This window comes from Protopterus annectens, chromosome 10.part0 (assembly GCF_019279795.1).
Source record: "Protopterus annectens isolate FY-2018-M chromosome 10.part0, PAN1.0, whole genome shotgun sequence".
Classification (NCBI taxonomy): Eukaryota; Metazoa; Chordata; order Ceratodontiformes; family Protopteridae; genus Protopterus; species Protopterus annectens.
In genome coordinates this window covers 1199306299-1199322028 of record NC_056744.1, presented here as the reverse complement: position 1 = coordinate 1199322028, position 15730 = coordinate 1199306299, and the positions used below count along the sequence as shown (strand labels likewise).

The window sequence follows — 15730 nt, the reverse complement described above, 5'->3', positions numbered from 1 at the left end:
GGACAGTGCATTGCATTAATTTCTGCTATAAGCACCATGGAAAATATACCCCATAGGGGATAAGATCATATTCCACCAGGGCTGCATCTACCTCTACAGCCTTTCTCATAGGAGTCCATACCAGGGACATCCTAGAAGCTGCTACCTGGAGCTCTGTACATACCTTCACCAAGCATTAACACATGCCTATTTTTTTCTAAATCCAGAGCTGGTTTTGCCACTGCAGTCTTGCAGGGCTTAATAGCTGGCCCTAATGCTCTCTAACATCCTCCTCCCTTCCCTAAGCTTTGGGAATCAATCCAAATGTAATGACTGCAGCAGTGAAACATGAAGAACATAGCACAGTTGTGTACACTTACCGTAAATGTAGATGTTAGAGTGCATTCATTGTTGCAGTCCTGGTTATATATATATATAATTGTTTCCCATTGTGGTGGCGCCTGACATCTGGGGCAAGAAAAACTGATGTAATGGCGTCAGCTGCATGTTTTATACCCCTGATGACCTGACGTCATGGAAGAAGAGACAGCATCCGATGCAGGAATCCAAGACTCTGGTATTCAGGCCGACTGAGGGCTACCTGCAGGCAGATAATCCAAATGTAATGACTGGAACAGTGAATACACTCGAACATCTACCTCTTCTCTTTGGCTGGCAACTGCTCTATTAAATGTGGCTGTGATGAAGTAGGTGCATAATGCAGGGCATCAGCTATTGGATCTGCTGTGCAGAGACATGCTTGGCTGAGGACACATCCCATGTCAAAGCTTGTGAAAACTCTGCTCCTTAATGCTCCATTAGAGAAGGGGCTGCTGGTTTTCAGATGAACAGTTATAAAATAGTGGAATAAAAGGAAAAGACTGTGTATTCATTGAAAAATCTGTTTCACCCACTTGCCACATACAGTAGGATTTACTTCACTAAAAGCTGATAATTCCACCAGTGGCAGGATAAAGGGAAGTAGCCAGAAGAGAAGAACGAACAGGTGTCCTATTTTCATGCGCAGTATTCTCACATGTTGGATCCTCTGCCTTAGGCAACCCGAACATCTGACTCTTATACAAAAGCATGGCTTGGCTGCTGTAAAGTGTGTGGGATGTCACATGCTGCGACCATAAACCGTGGCCATAAATGTGACGTCCGCATGCACAGACCTCAGAACATCTCTGCCACAGTTCAATGTCCGCTTGCTCATTCAGCTCCACTGTTGTGGCTGCAATAAAGATAAGTACCCCGTTGGGGATTCTCTTCTTACCTTTTTGCTAAGTTTAGGTTGCTGATTAAATCTTTTTTAGCTGATTCTGTCCATGTCATCTAGGAAGGGAAAATGTAAGTGCGGTCAGCAAATCCTGCACAGACAGCTATGACCTCTGGTTGTTTTGCTTAGGGCCATCCCACGACTATAAAGGGTGTACAGTCTGCCAATTATTTGTTCCTAAAACACTGCGCAGCCATCTCACAGCCCTTAAACTCTTTGTGGAAACCAGCATCTGAAATGCCTAGCCCTCGGCGTGGAACCAGAACCGTCCATCACAGCTGAGCCACCTAAGAAGGCCAAAGTATCTAGGCCTGACACTGCACCTCTGAGTACAGATGTCCCGTCAGTTTCCAGTCTAGGGGCTGAGGAATGTCCGATAGGACTGTCGACTTCGGCGGGTACCATTTCGGAAGCCACCCTTGTTTCTCCAGCCTGCATGTCTGCAGAGGTATCTGCAACGTTGGGGGGGACCTGGATCACATGAACGGCCACTGTTACCATCTGTCTCCAAAGGAGGCACTCCTACTCCTGGTCTGACGTTGCATACCAGGCCTTTGCCCACTCAGCCAGGACCAAAGACTATTTTCCTCAAAAGGAAACAGAAGACAAAGCATGCATCTTCCGCAGCAGAAGGTCATCCAGACTGGCAGGCATTCTCTCAGTCCCTTTTTCAGGCCTTTATGGCCCTGAGGCCTACTGCTTCACCCCCTTCCTCCAAGCAAAGGAAAAGTGCCAGGAGACCTTCATCCTCTAGGACTAGCTCCTCTCACACTACCTCCAGACAGACCTAACAGTGCGTGACTGGCTAAACACCCTTCACCATCTCCCCCTTTCTGCCCGCCTCTCTCTGTCTCCCCTTGTGGCAACAAATCACCTCAAACAACTAGGTTCTTTCAGTTGTGGAAAAAGGGTATTTTATGACTTGGCAGGAAAAACCTTCTCCAAAAGCCATTCCCCTCCCTCCAAGAAACCAAATCCACTAAATACCTCAGGTCATTCAGGACTTACTCATACAAGGAACAATGGAGAGGGTTCCCCAGGACAAGAAGGTCAAGGTTTCTATTTAGGGCTCTTCCTAGTTCCAAAAAAGGATGGCCCATGGAGACCCATTCTGGATCTGTCTCTTCTAAATCCCTTTCTGTATGTACCCACCTTTTGCATGCTATCCCCACAAACCCTTCTTTCACTTTTGACCTGAAAGAGGCATATCTTCACATCTCTCTCCACCCAGACTTCCACAAATTCCTGCATTTTGCTGTGCCATCCTTGCATTATCAGGTTTACTGCCTTGCCCTTTGGTTTATCCACAGCACCAAGGGTATTTACAAAGTGTCTAGCCCCAGTAGTTGCCTTCTGCAGAACAAAAGGCATGTAGATCTTCCCATACTTGGACAACCTCCTCATCCAGGACAGGGGAAGCAAGTACTCTACATAGACACCTACAGTTCACCATTTTCTTCCCAGGAAGTCTGGGTTTCACAGTCAACCTACTCAAGTCCTCCCTTACACCCTCCAAAGACCTAATTTTCTTGGGTTGCAGAATAAAGATGGATATGATAAAGGCCTTCCTCCCACCAGAAAATGTCACTTCTCTGACCACCTTTTTTCAGAATTTACTTCTTATCAACTGCATCTCAGCCAGGGAATTTCTTCGCCTACTGGATCTGATGGCAACCACTCTCCCCATGTTGCCCCTCACCAGACTACACATGAGGAAGTTCCAGTGGTACTTGAAGAATATCTGGTCCCAACATGACTATCCCCCTACACTTTCAGGTGCCCTTCCTCCCCTGCCTGAAAAAAGAAATAAAGTGGTGGATTCAGCAAATTCACTTGAATCCTGGACTACCATTACAGCCTACCAGTGCAGCTCAACAAATCTACACAGATGCCTCAGATCTGAGATGGGGGGCCACTATGAATGGAGTCGAGGTACAGGCTCAATGGGAGCCTTGCCTTCGGAAAAAAAAAAAAAAACACATCAGTATTGGGGAAATGACTGCACTTCTCCTAGCCCTGAAAGCATTCCTCCCTCTCCTACATCCAGGTTCCCTCCAAGTCCTCACAGGCAATACCACAGTGCTGTGGTACATCAACAAGCACAGGGGACTAGGTCTTACTTGGTCTGCAGACTGGCCATACAAGCATGGGAGTTGGCCACTCAGTCCAATGCAACACTACAGGCAGTATACATCCCATCACAGGACAATGATCGGGCAGATGTCCTAAGCAGAGCATTGTCCAAAATTCATGATTGGATGTTGCACAGAGATGTCTTCCTAGCCATAGTCCACAAGTGGGGCACACCAGAGATAGATCTGTTTGCCTCCCCTCAGAACATACAGTTAAAGCTGCTTAGCTTCTGCTCAAAGTTCTACCACAAGCCTGGAGAGTGGATGCCAGCTCAATTTCCGGGAAGGGAATGTTCCTGTATGCTTTCCCTCCCTTCCCTCTAATACAGACGGTCTTGCTAAAACTTCAGCGGGACAAGCCAAAAATCTTGCTGGTTATCCCTGATTGACCAAGGCAGCACTGGTTCCCCCTTCTTTTATCATTAGCCAAGGGCAATCACCACAAGTTACCTCACAAAGTGGACCTCATCACACAACAGAAGGGATCTCTCATCCACCCACACCTACAAACCCTTAGCCTTACCCTGTGGATGATAAACTTCTGATCCCTTTCAGACACCTTTACTCAGAGGAAGTACTATCTGTTTTGCAGGAGGCCAGGAAACCTACTACTATTTATCAAAATGGAAATATTCTCTACTCCATGTCTTCAAAGGCAACTAGACCCCTTTCAGGTGGATATACCTCTAGTTTTGTCAGCTATCTCTGCCTTTTTAGCTTTCGATCCACCCCTGTTGTCCAGATTAGAGGTGAAGCTCTTTCTCAAGGGGGTCCTGCACATCAGACCACCGAGGAAACCCATTCCTCCACCTTGGGACTTGAATTTAATTCTGGAAAAACTTAGTACTACCCCTTTGAACCAGCGGCTTCTGCAACGTTAAAGATGTGTACCTGAAAAACTGTTTTGTTTGTAGCCCTTACTTCAACTAGAAGAGTCTCGGAGCTACAGTCACTCATGGCTTCTCCACCTGACCTCATTTTTCATAAGGATAGGGTCTCTCTTCGCACTAACCCTTCCTTCATGCCCAAAGTGGTCAATGAACTGTCACTTAACCAATCTATCCATTTACTCACCTTCTTCCATTCGGCATAGAATGACGGTGAAAGAGTGCTCCATTTTCTAGATGTTCACAGGCAACTGAGGTTCTATCTGGATAAGACTAATGACATCAGAAAGTCCAACCAGCTCTTTGTAGCTTTTCACCCCAGGGCCCTGGGGAAAGCAGTATCCAAGCAGACCATATCCTCCTGGATCTCCAAAATTATATCCTCCTGCTACTCTTTCCATGGTAAAAAGTTATCCCACACTGTGAAAGTCCAGTCTACTAGGGTTGTGGCCTCCTCAGAGGTCTTCCTGAAACACAGTGATACAGCCACCATCCTAGAGGCAGCTACATGATCATCTGTCCACACTTTCACTAGACACTGTAAATTGGATAACATCTCCAGAGCCAGGGCAGGATTTTCTAAAGCCATCCTCTATAGATTATTGGAGACTGCTACTTCTTCCTCCACCCATATATCTGGCTGAGCTGGGTAACCCTCCCACATGTGAGAACACTGCAACATGAAAATAGAAGGACATAGATTAGTTGTGTAAAATCTTGCCATAACCATAGATGTCCTTCTCTTCCATGCTGCGGTATTCCTTTCCCTCCCTCCTACCCCCATAGGACCTTTACTCTTTCTAGATGGCATCTTTTCAGCTGCCCTTAGACTATTGTCCGACTGGGCATTCAGCTCTGAACTCTGTATGTGCAGACGTCACATTTATGGCCCACTGTTTATGGTCCCAGTGTGTGATGTCCCACACACCTTACAGCAGCCAGGCTAAGCTTTTGTATATGAGCCGGACATTTGGATCACATGAGGAGGAGGATTCCACATGTGAGAATACTGCAGCATGGAAGAGAAGGACATCTATGGTTATGGTAACATTTTACACAACTAATCTTTTAGATGAAAATGGCAAGCTGACCAAAAGGGAAAGCCTGGGTGCTGTTAGGGTCAAGACACCACAAGGGAATAGTTACGACTCTGTAGAGCTCCTCCTTATACCTGTATTTCAAATCCTACCCCATCTCCAAACCTTTTCTCCAAACACTCCATTCTTTCCTACCCCTTCCTAAAAGATAAGGGATTATCTTGGACTGTTTCTGAAAGAGTAGGAGAAAGTCAAACCAGGTGCTTGGTTCTTCCAGTCCTTTGGTAAAGGATGGCGACTCCAGTTCATAACGCAGCCAGGGTTCACAGACATTCCTTTTACCCAAGGAATGAAGGCATCTAATCACACTATTATTACTGCAAGAGCTCCTACATTGGAGGCCATAAAGAGAGTACCACACTGGGAGGAAGGCACAGCCTTCTACTTAGGAGACTCATCTCAGAGCTGTCAAGGCTAAACAAATTTTTAAGAGCACCAAACTTCAAAATGCTAAGTTTGCTATCCCAATGAACTGTGTTTCCCTACACCTTTAGAGCTACCATGAATCTCAGAGAAACCTACCTCCACATACCTGTAGCCAGGGCCCACAGTTGCTGAGAATCGATGCTGGGAGTGCCAGTAACCAGTTTGCTTTACTTGCTCTTTTGTTTACTTAGCTCAAGTAGATGCATTCTGCAGGACCATGGCATTCATATCTGTCTTTATGTGAAGAATTGCCCCCCCCCCCATTCAGCCCCCCAACCAAGAGGAGATATTGTTTTCCCTGCATTTCATCCTGGTATGCTTTTAGACTCTAGAACTCTTCCCCAAACTGCAGTCAGTCTCATTCCAGCAGATCCAGTTTCTAGAATTCCTTGTAACCACGGTTAATTAAAGGACGTTCCTTCCCTTAGAAAAGGTGTTTCTAACCACATTTTTCACTTCCATTTAACAGCAAAATTGGATTGTAGCCAGGAAATACTTGGGGACCTAGGTTATATGGTAGCATTAGTCCTGACTGGCTCACTGACAAATCCTCTCTTGAAAAAAATGCACATGGTTCCTAAAGAATAGATGGTGTCAGCACTCCTACTCCCTGGAATCCCCATTACTCTTGTATCAAGAAAGAGCTTTTCTGGTGGATCCAGCACGTGAATCTTTGAAATGAAATTTCTTTCAAACCAGATATGAACACTAAGATAGTAGTAACACATTAGTTGGACATTTTTTTTTTTTTGGGGGGGGGGACCATAGAGGAACCCATTTCTACCTTTTGTGCAGACTGTCCTTGAAAACTTGATATTTGGGCTACGACTCTGGTCTGATCCCCAAGGCATCTTGCATTCTATTTCAGGAGAATGCTCTGGCAGATAAGCAGAATAGAAGCAGGCCCTCATGAATGGATGCCATGCAGGTACTTATTTATAGACTTGTTCCTCATGTGGGATGTAAAAGCAACAGACTTTTTGCTTCCCCAGAAAACGGTCAGTTAAGAAAATATTGTACCAGCAGCCTGAGCAACAGATGCCTTCTCAGTCAGTTGTGGGAGTCCATTTCTTTAACTTCCATTCCATTCCTCTTCTCCTAAGAAAAATTCAGAAATCACAGGAGGGGCACCAAAAATACTGTTAATATCTTTGGCTGAGACAGTATTTGTTTTCTCCTACTAATCAGGAAAATGGTGGAGTCTGTACTTCTGCCTCAGAGTATGCATCTCATGTTTCCAGGCAGGGGTTTGCTCATCCATCACAACCTGAAGATCTTAAAGCTGACCGCATTGATGACGTAGCACTCAAACATTTAAACAAATATTTACCAAGGATGTGCATGCAAGCATGGGAAAGGCTAACACTTGGCGGAAAGACACTGTCCTCAAATTAAATGTGAAAAATGTAGCATAGTTCATTTTGGTAAACAAAACATTTTCACATACTATATAATTGACACTTTCCTCTAATTAGACACTGTTATAAGGAATCTAGGCACTCTTGTTGATAATTCTTTATCATTGGCCATCATGTCTACACTTCTTCTTCTTTTGGCTGCTCCCGTTAGGGGTAGCCACAGCGGATCATCTGTTTTCATTTCTTCCTGCCCTCTGCATCTTGCTCTGTCACACCAACCACCTGCATGTCCTCTCACCACATCCATAAACCTTATCTTAGGCCGTTCTCTTTTCCCGTTACCTGGCAGCTTCATCCTTAGCATCTTTTTTCCCAATATACTCTGCATCCCTCCTCAGCACATGTCCAAACCAACGTACTCTTGCCTCTCTGGCTTTGTCTCCAAAGCTTCCAACCTGGGCTGACCCTCTAATATACTTATTCCTAATACTGTCCACCCTCGTCACACCCAGTGCAAATCTTAACATCTTTAACTGTGCCACGTCCAGCTCTGACTCCTGACTTTTTGTCAATGCCACTGTCTCCAACCCATATAACATAGCTGGTCTCACTACCAACTTGTAGAACCTCCCTTTCCCTCTTACTGGTACTGGTCTGTCACAAATCACTCCTGACATTGTTCTCCACCCACTCCATCCTGCCTGTACTCTTTTCTTCGCCTCTCTTCCACATTCACCATTACTCTGAACTGTTGATCCCAAGTATTTAAACTCATCCACCTTCACCACCTCTACTCCCTGCATCCTCACCATTCCTCTATCCTCCCTCTCATTCACACACATATATTCTGTCTTAGTCCTGCTGACCTTCATTCCTCTTCTCTCTATAGCATATCTCCACCTCTCCAGGGTCTCCTCCACCTGTTTTGTACTCTCACTACAGATCACAATGTCATCTGCAAACATCATAGTCCACGGGTGGTTCGGAAAGCCTTCTGTTTAGCTCATCCAGTTTCCAAAGGCATCTCTACCAGATCCAAAGAAGTCTTGATTCTCCTTTACTCATGTCTCATCAGACCCATTATTGAATATGATACGCTTTTTGGCACGTGTTTGTCAAAACATCTCTCTCCGCTTGAGAGGCCTCTGATATTCATAACTATAAAGAACAGTGATCTCAAAATCTTAATTATCAGGGCAGACTGGTAGTTCTCTTTCTTTATTCAGTCTCTTATAGACTCCTCCATGAAGGTCCGTGTCTATTCTTTTGAGCTATGAAAGAAAGATCCAACCTCCTTTGACATCCTATTTCCTTCACAGAACAATTGATACCTCAAATAACCTGGTTAAAGGAACCAAACCTTCATCATCAGATAAATTAGACATGTTAGAGTGATAGATTCCTATCCCAACATATCCCTATCCCTCAACTCGATCAAACGTCCACTTCATGTCAAACGGAATAGTACCCTTGGCACTGTCAAGGTAAACAAAGATAATCAGATGGGCTGTCCAAAATTTTCTCAGCTCTAACTTGTCTTGTCCTGTTTGATGCTTGTGGGAACTTTTGAAAAAATAATTTTTGGGCTAGGCTTGCAATGATTTGCGGACTGTTTGCCTGGTATTTACCTTTGAACCTAGGAACCCAAATACAAGGACCTCCATAGGTTCATAGGCATTTACAAGGCTAATGACCACAAGTGCTTTTTTAAGCATAGCCATGCATCTGAAATCTCTGACAAGTTCTGGTAACCTTGATAAGTGTAAGCAGGGGCTTGGGAGATAAACCATTTACAGGCAGCCTGTGTCCATTAGAGAAATAGGTGCCAAATCAGGGATACATTTTCTATTCCCCATCCAGTTGTCCAAGTTACACTTGAATTGGGTTAATGAGGAACTCTTCTTCATATGGATCCTGTTCCAGAGATGTGGTAGTCTCTGGGGTACATACTTGTCTCTCCAGCAGGTCCTGTTAATGTCACAGGCAAGGTTTAAGTCTTTAGAATGGATAATTATGGAGCTGCTTATTTTGCAGTTATGCAGGAGGTTCATAAGAGAGGGGTTTGACAATGCCCGGTATGCCAAGTATAGATCTCCTTTCAACAGCCTGTAGGAGACTGAATACAGGGATAGGGGCTTGAGGTGGTCTGCATAGGACATGGTACCTACGATCTGTATTCTTTTAGTGAGGAACTTCTGTGGAAATTCAAATTGCCTTTGGTCCGCAAATACTTGTCAGACCTTTACAAATCCGGCTTATCTTATGTTTCATTGAAAGTACATTCATCTGTTATCTCTGCCTGCCTGTTCTGGAGTTCCCCATTTTACTTTTTAGTAGTGAAGCAGTTCCTTAAAGTGGTCTTCCACTTGAGCGCACCCAAAAAGGAACTCTACTCCCTCTTGAGATCTAAACTGTTTGCTGGCAAAATTGACACTACCAACATTTGAGTCAGTGGCTTCAACACCTTTCATGTTTTTAAACACTGAAAACTGTTTTTCAAAAGTCCTATAACTTATGCTAGAAGTATTTCTGAATAACAGACCCTTATATGCAGAACATCCTTTCTTCATCTTCTGCAAGGGCAGAGTTACCCTTTGCAACAATCAAACTTTCCTTCCTGAAGGTGGGGACAGAAGTTTCTCTTTGCCGTGACATTAACCTTCTAATGTTTTCTTTACTTCTTAGAACAAGGAAATGGATTTTACATCACCTGCACATGCACAAGTAACTGAAATTGTACATAGTATTTTCAACATATCTTGATAGTATTTTTCTATCAAGATATGTTGAAAATAGACCTTTTGTTAATGGCCTTTGCAAAGGGTATGGAGGCAGCCCTATGTCATAGCAGGCCATCTCCAGATGGCTAGTCCATTGCATTTCATTTTGTTACACCTTCCATGGAAAACCCCTTCCCCAGGCCATCTCTGGCTACAGTCTACTAGACCAACAGGAGCAACCACAGCCTTCCTTAGGGGGATAAGAACCCAGGCCTTTTTGGAAGCAGCTACCTTGTTTGTTCAGTTTTTTGAAGAATGCAGCTTGAACATTTCCTCCAGAGGCAGGGCATATTTTACTATTGCTATCTTGCAAGTGCTTTTACAACCCATTTCTTTACAGGACCAGGCACCTAACACTTCATAAGCTTTGTTTATCATCCCAAGAGCTGGCTACTGCTACAGTGAATGATGTGAACATAGTATAATTTTGTGTTTTAACTTACCATAATTTTAGATGGAGTGTATTTATTGTTTCAGCAGTATTTATCTCCCTATATCATGTTATTCTTGACCTCTCACTCTTCTGTGGTTGGAGGGAGCATCAAGCCAGTTTTTGTTCGGACCTTCTCTCTTTCTCTAGTAACCCTGCAAGTGCCCCCCCCCCCCCCCCCCAGGTTTAATTAGTTCTTGCAGAGGGAATCTTAGGTGTTCATTTTAGAAAGGCATTCCAAGGGATGTTTGCCAACAGGTTGGCAGGTGCTCTGCTTTCTGTCAGACTCCTGTTTCTTTAGGGGCAAGAAGAACTATAGATGCCATGGCTGGACTTTCCCCTCTTACCATAGACATTTTTACAGCCAGGTGAGAGGGCATCTGCGTGTTAGAGTGGGAAGGGTGAAGAGCTCTAGAAGTTGGGTGAGACATTGGCCCTTGTGTGAACAGTTAGCACTTTTGCAACAGTAATAATCAAATGTAAACAATTATGGTGAGTTTATACACAAGTTGTACATTCTTGACACTTTTTGAATTCCGTTGGAGATTGTTTTGTTGAATGAGTTTTATTGCAATAGTTTGAATTTAAATCAGTTTTGTGGTGGTTGGCATTGTTTTTAACTCAGTTTTCTTTGAAGATGTTAATGTTTTCCTGTTTTATAGATGGAGATTTGGAAATTATAGGGGTCTTTGATATGCCTCTGCATGTAGTTCTTTTGTGGCCCCCACTTTGACACTTGTGATAGCCTGCCAATATCCACCAGGAACCCCTTTTTCTTCCTGGCTGAAGTGTCTGGCCTTCTCTCCCATGCCAGTGTTGCACTGATGGGGGAAAGACCAGGAATAGGGACATCTCATGTAAGTTGGCTCGTGGGAAACCTTCACTGGTATTTTTTTCTTGTGTTACCTATCATTTCCCTTGGCAGCCTGCCATAACAGAGACTGCAGTAATTGGCTGTTATGCTTCCACACGAGCCTGCCCATACTACTTAGCAGTTCATGCACAAGGCTTGACCTTGTGCATGTAGAGTAGCCTACCAAGCCTCCACAAGGAGTCGTGTCACAGTTCTGGTTGTCCCCTCCACATAGGATATGCAAACTGATATCAAGCACTTACTCCCACTTTCCCTGACTGGCTTCCCCAGTACCAGGAACACTAAGTCATCTCGACTCAACTCATGAGTGTTGCAGTTATGAATTTATATCACCCCTGCAGTATGGAGCTAATAGTGCTTTTGCATGTTGTATGTTAAGATACTAAGAGAAAACTTGTATGATTTAAAATGATTTTTACAGACAATGTACAATGTTGTACTCTTCTCTCTGCTCGCTGCTTATTTTTGGCATTTTTTTCTTTCTTTTTTAAACAGGTCCTGGAAGATGAAAACCGAGAACAAGGCCGTGGAATCCATGTGATTGTGCTTAATCAAGCTTCTGTAAGTTGCTTCTTGTATCCTTTTGTAAAGACAGATTTTGATTATTTTGGTTAAGAAATAAAACTTTTCAGAAGTTTAAGATAAACAGGTAATGCAATGCTAGACAAGATTTTTTTTTTTTTAAATCTTGATTGCAAATCTGATTGAGCTGTACCAGTGAGGTAGCTAAACTTTTTATCCCAAATTTAATATTCAGGTCTTAGTCTATGAAGATGTAGCTGTAAAGGTGCATTTCACTGATCAACCCTTTCCACTTTTATAGTAGTTGAAACCTGTTTAAAATATGTTTCTGAGCAACCTTTGTAGTGCCTGTAGTTTGGTTCATTGCATCGTATAGTATTGGACAGGTGTTTATGTCTAGGAAGATTGTAACAGGTAAGTTGTGGTCTGGCTGCTAATTCTTAATGCCCATCAGCCATCTGCCTCTTTACAGAATTATTAATGAGATTTTAGAAAGGCTAGTCAGTAAAGTTTTAATTTTAATTTTGCTGATTGCTGTTGTCCAGAATTGACATCAACTTGTAACCTTACAAAAGTAAAATGTAGGGGCAGATTAAAAACTACTTTGGTTTGCATGCTCTACCCCTTGCCTAAGCTAACAGGGTGAGCTGACGGTTACTTTTTTTCATACATCCAAAGTATGGTGTGTGTGTGTGTTTGTGTGTGTTTGTGTGTGTTTGTGTGTGTTTGTGTGTGTTTGTGTGTGTTTGTGTGTGTGTGTGTGTGTGTGTGTGTGTGTGTGTGTGTGTGTGTGTGTGTGTGTGTGTGTGTTAGTGTGTACTATATTTTTGCAAAAACACACAGTCAACCGTGGAAATTTTTTATTTATTTATTTTTTTATTTTACATTTGTTGACCGGGCTAGTCTAGCTGGACATATATCCTTTTTCAGTAGAGGCCCGGGGAGAAAAGCTCCAATTTCATGAAGTACGAAAACAATTTACAGCAAAAAAGCAAAGCAGATTACAAAAGTACAATGGTGGGCTTGTGTAAGAATGTAACAATCAAAAAAACAGTTAGCAAGCACAAGGCAAGTTAACCAAAGACAGCTGGTTAACAATACAAATTTCGGGAATGCAACATACTAGAGTTAGCATAATAATAACTTATAAGAAAATATCACAAGATGGTCAAACATGCAGAAGGAAGATAAAACAAATTGTTTTAAATGTAATATAAAAGAAGTAGCTGGCATCAATTAGTTATATAATTTAGAGGGACAGTTAGGGGATAGTGAGGGAAGGTAGGAGAAAGGGAGAAGTAATTTCAGTCGGGTTTAGTACAAGGACAAAGCCACTGAGTTTTAAGATATTCTTTGATGTGTTTTTTGAATAGGGGTGTGGAGTTTAGGTTAGTTATTTCTTGAGGGAGCTGATTCCAGATTTTCCCAACAAAGTTTGCAAATAATGAGTCACCAGCTTTATTGTGTGATTTAGTAGAGGCTACTAGAAGTTTATTAGCAGAGCGTAGAGTAGCTAGGTTCTTATAAGGTGAGATAAGTTTTGTAAGGCTTGGGGTAGCTTCTGGGTAGTGAAGAGACTTATGAATGATAAGTAGTTGCTGATAGAGTAAGTGGTTATTTAGTTCTAACCAATCAAGTTGCAAGAGGTTGAGACAATGGTGAGTTCTAAAGGGAGTAGCTGAAATTAATCTAGATATACTATTATAACAGGTAGAGAGTTTGGTCAAGTTATTCTTTGATAAGTTAGTATATATAGCAGTGGCATAGAAAAGGGTAGAGATCAGGTGGGTCTGGGCAATGGTCTTTCTAGCTGCTGCGGTAAGAAAGGGTTTAATTCGGTAGAGAGTACCTATTTTTTGTTAACTGATTTAATGGTGTTGTTAATATGGTCATCAAAATTAAGACGGTTATCAATAGTTACACCTAATAGGCGAGTGGTCATATCTGGGTTAATACAGGTAGCATTATTAGAGGAGATGGTAAAGAAAGGTGTGGAAGATTTGTGAGTAGGAGTGAAGAGAAGAAGTTTTGTTTTTTTGGCATTAAGAAAAAGGGAGTGTTCCATAAACCACTTTTCTACATTGTGGAAGACTGTTTGGGTGAGGGACTGGAGGGAGGACACATTATTAGCAGAACAGATTAAAGTTGAGTCATCAACATACTGAATGCAGATGGCTTGAGGTGTATTCATGTGTAGGTCATTTATAAATAAAGAAAAAAGAAGGGGACCTAGAATAGAGCCTTGAGGAACTCCAATGTTTACTGGTAGTAAGGAAGAAAGGTTGTTTTCCCATAGCACTGCTTGTTGCCTGTTTTGGAGATAGCTCCTAAACCATTGAAGTGCTTGTGAGCCAAGAGAATATTGATTTAGTTTATCAAGAAGTATGTTATGGTTAACCATGTCAAAAGCTTTTGACAAGTCTAGAAATAGAGCAGAGGAAAAAAAGATTGTTGTTTTTACTGTTATTTATGGTGTCTGTGAAAGAGAGGAGGGCAGTTGTAGTGCTATGGGAAGGTCTGTAACCATGTTGACAATTGGCTAGTAATCTGTTTTGTAAAAGATAGTTGAGAAATTGTTTGTGTATGCATCTTTCCATAATCTTTGCTAATGGGGAGAGTAAGGCAATAGGTCGAAAGCTTGAGAATTCAGTAGAGGAGCCACCTTTATGTAGAGGAATTATATGAGATATTTTCCATATGGTGGGAATTTTCCCCTCAGAGATAGTCCTATTAATAAGTATGGATATGGGGTAGTCTATAGCTTCTGCAGCAATTTGTAGGTATTCGGATGGTAGTAGATCAGCGGATGGAGTACAAGGTTTAAGTTTCTTGAGAAGTTTGTAAATAAGAGATGTAGCTACAGGTTGAAGGTGAAAGGCATTCAAGGAGGTGCTAGGGGTATTTGTCAAGTTAACTGTGGATGAGGGTAATGAATTAGCCAGGGTTTGAATGACTTCTGTAAAATATTTGTTAAAGGCATCAGGGATCTGGGTGGAATTGTTAAGGTTAAAGCCTGAAGGGGTAGGAGTAGTTGGATGTCCTGGTTTAAGAAGTGTGTTAATACTTGACCAGAACTTTTGAGGAGTATGTTGAGTGGATTGTTGAAGGTGTAGATAAAATTCCTTTTTGTCTGTAAGAGTATCTTTCTTAGTAGCATTTCTTAATTGTTTAAAGAGGAGGTGATCTGATGGACATTTGGTAGCTCTCCATTTAGCCCACATTCTATTTCTCAGGACCATTTTATTTTTCATTTGTCTAGTTAACCATGGTGCTGTTTTGGATCTTATCCTAGTAGAGTGAATGGGAGCATGATAGTCAAGGATCTGTAGAAATTTTGTATTAAAGTAGGCCACTGCCTCATTAAGTTCAAGGTGAGTCAGTGGTGACCAGTCACATGCTTTTAATTCAGCCAGGAACTTTTCTGGATTAAAGAATTTTTTTGAGCGGGATGTCTTGAGTTTATGTGTAGTTGGGATATGCAATTTTTGTCTAATAACATATGTGAGCATATGGTCACTAATATTATCTGGAAGAGTTCCTGGTGTGTAGATGTCAGGGTGGTTGTTAATAAGGATCCAATCTAGAGTTGTTTCTTTTTTATTAGGTTTGTGGATTCTAGTTGGAGTGGTTATTAATTGAGAGAACCCATGGAGGTTTATGTGGTTAGTAGGGTGCTGGGATGAGCAGGTTAACCAGTCAATGTTGAAGTCACCAAGTATTATGGTTTCTTGGGGTAGTTGGTTAAAAAGTGAGTTAAGTAAGTTTTCAAGAATATGTGTATTATTTCCAGGGGGAAGGTACAAACAAATTAGAAAGATTGATTTATTCTTGTTAATTTGAAGTTTGATAGATAATATTTCAGCTCTGGAGTCTAGTGATGGAACTTCATTATAGAGAGTCACTTTAAGATTAGCTTTATAGATAATGGCTATACCTCCACCTTTCTTTTTTGTGCGGTCATATCTA

At 42.3% G+C, this 15730-nt stretch overlaps 1 protein-coding gene across 7 annotated transcripts in view; it reads left to right on the top strand.

The window, feature by feature from the left end:
• POMGNT1 (protein O-linked mannose N-acetylglucosaminyltransferase 1 (beta 1,2-)) overlaps positions 1–15730 on the top strand; it is a 1898302-nt gene that overhangs the window by 171154 nt on the left and 1711418 nt on the right. For all 7 annotated transcript variants that reach the window (XM_044085953.1, XM_044085951.1, XM_044085948.1 and 4 more), the window contains one exon: positions 11738–11803. In XM_044085953.1, the coding sequence (XP_043941888.1) occupies positions 11738–11803 (66 nt within the window). The remainder of the gene's footprint in view (positions 1–11737; positions 11804–15730) is intronic.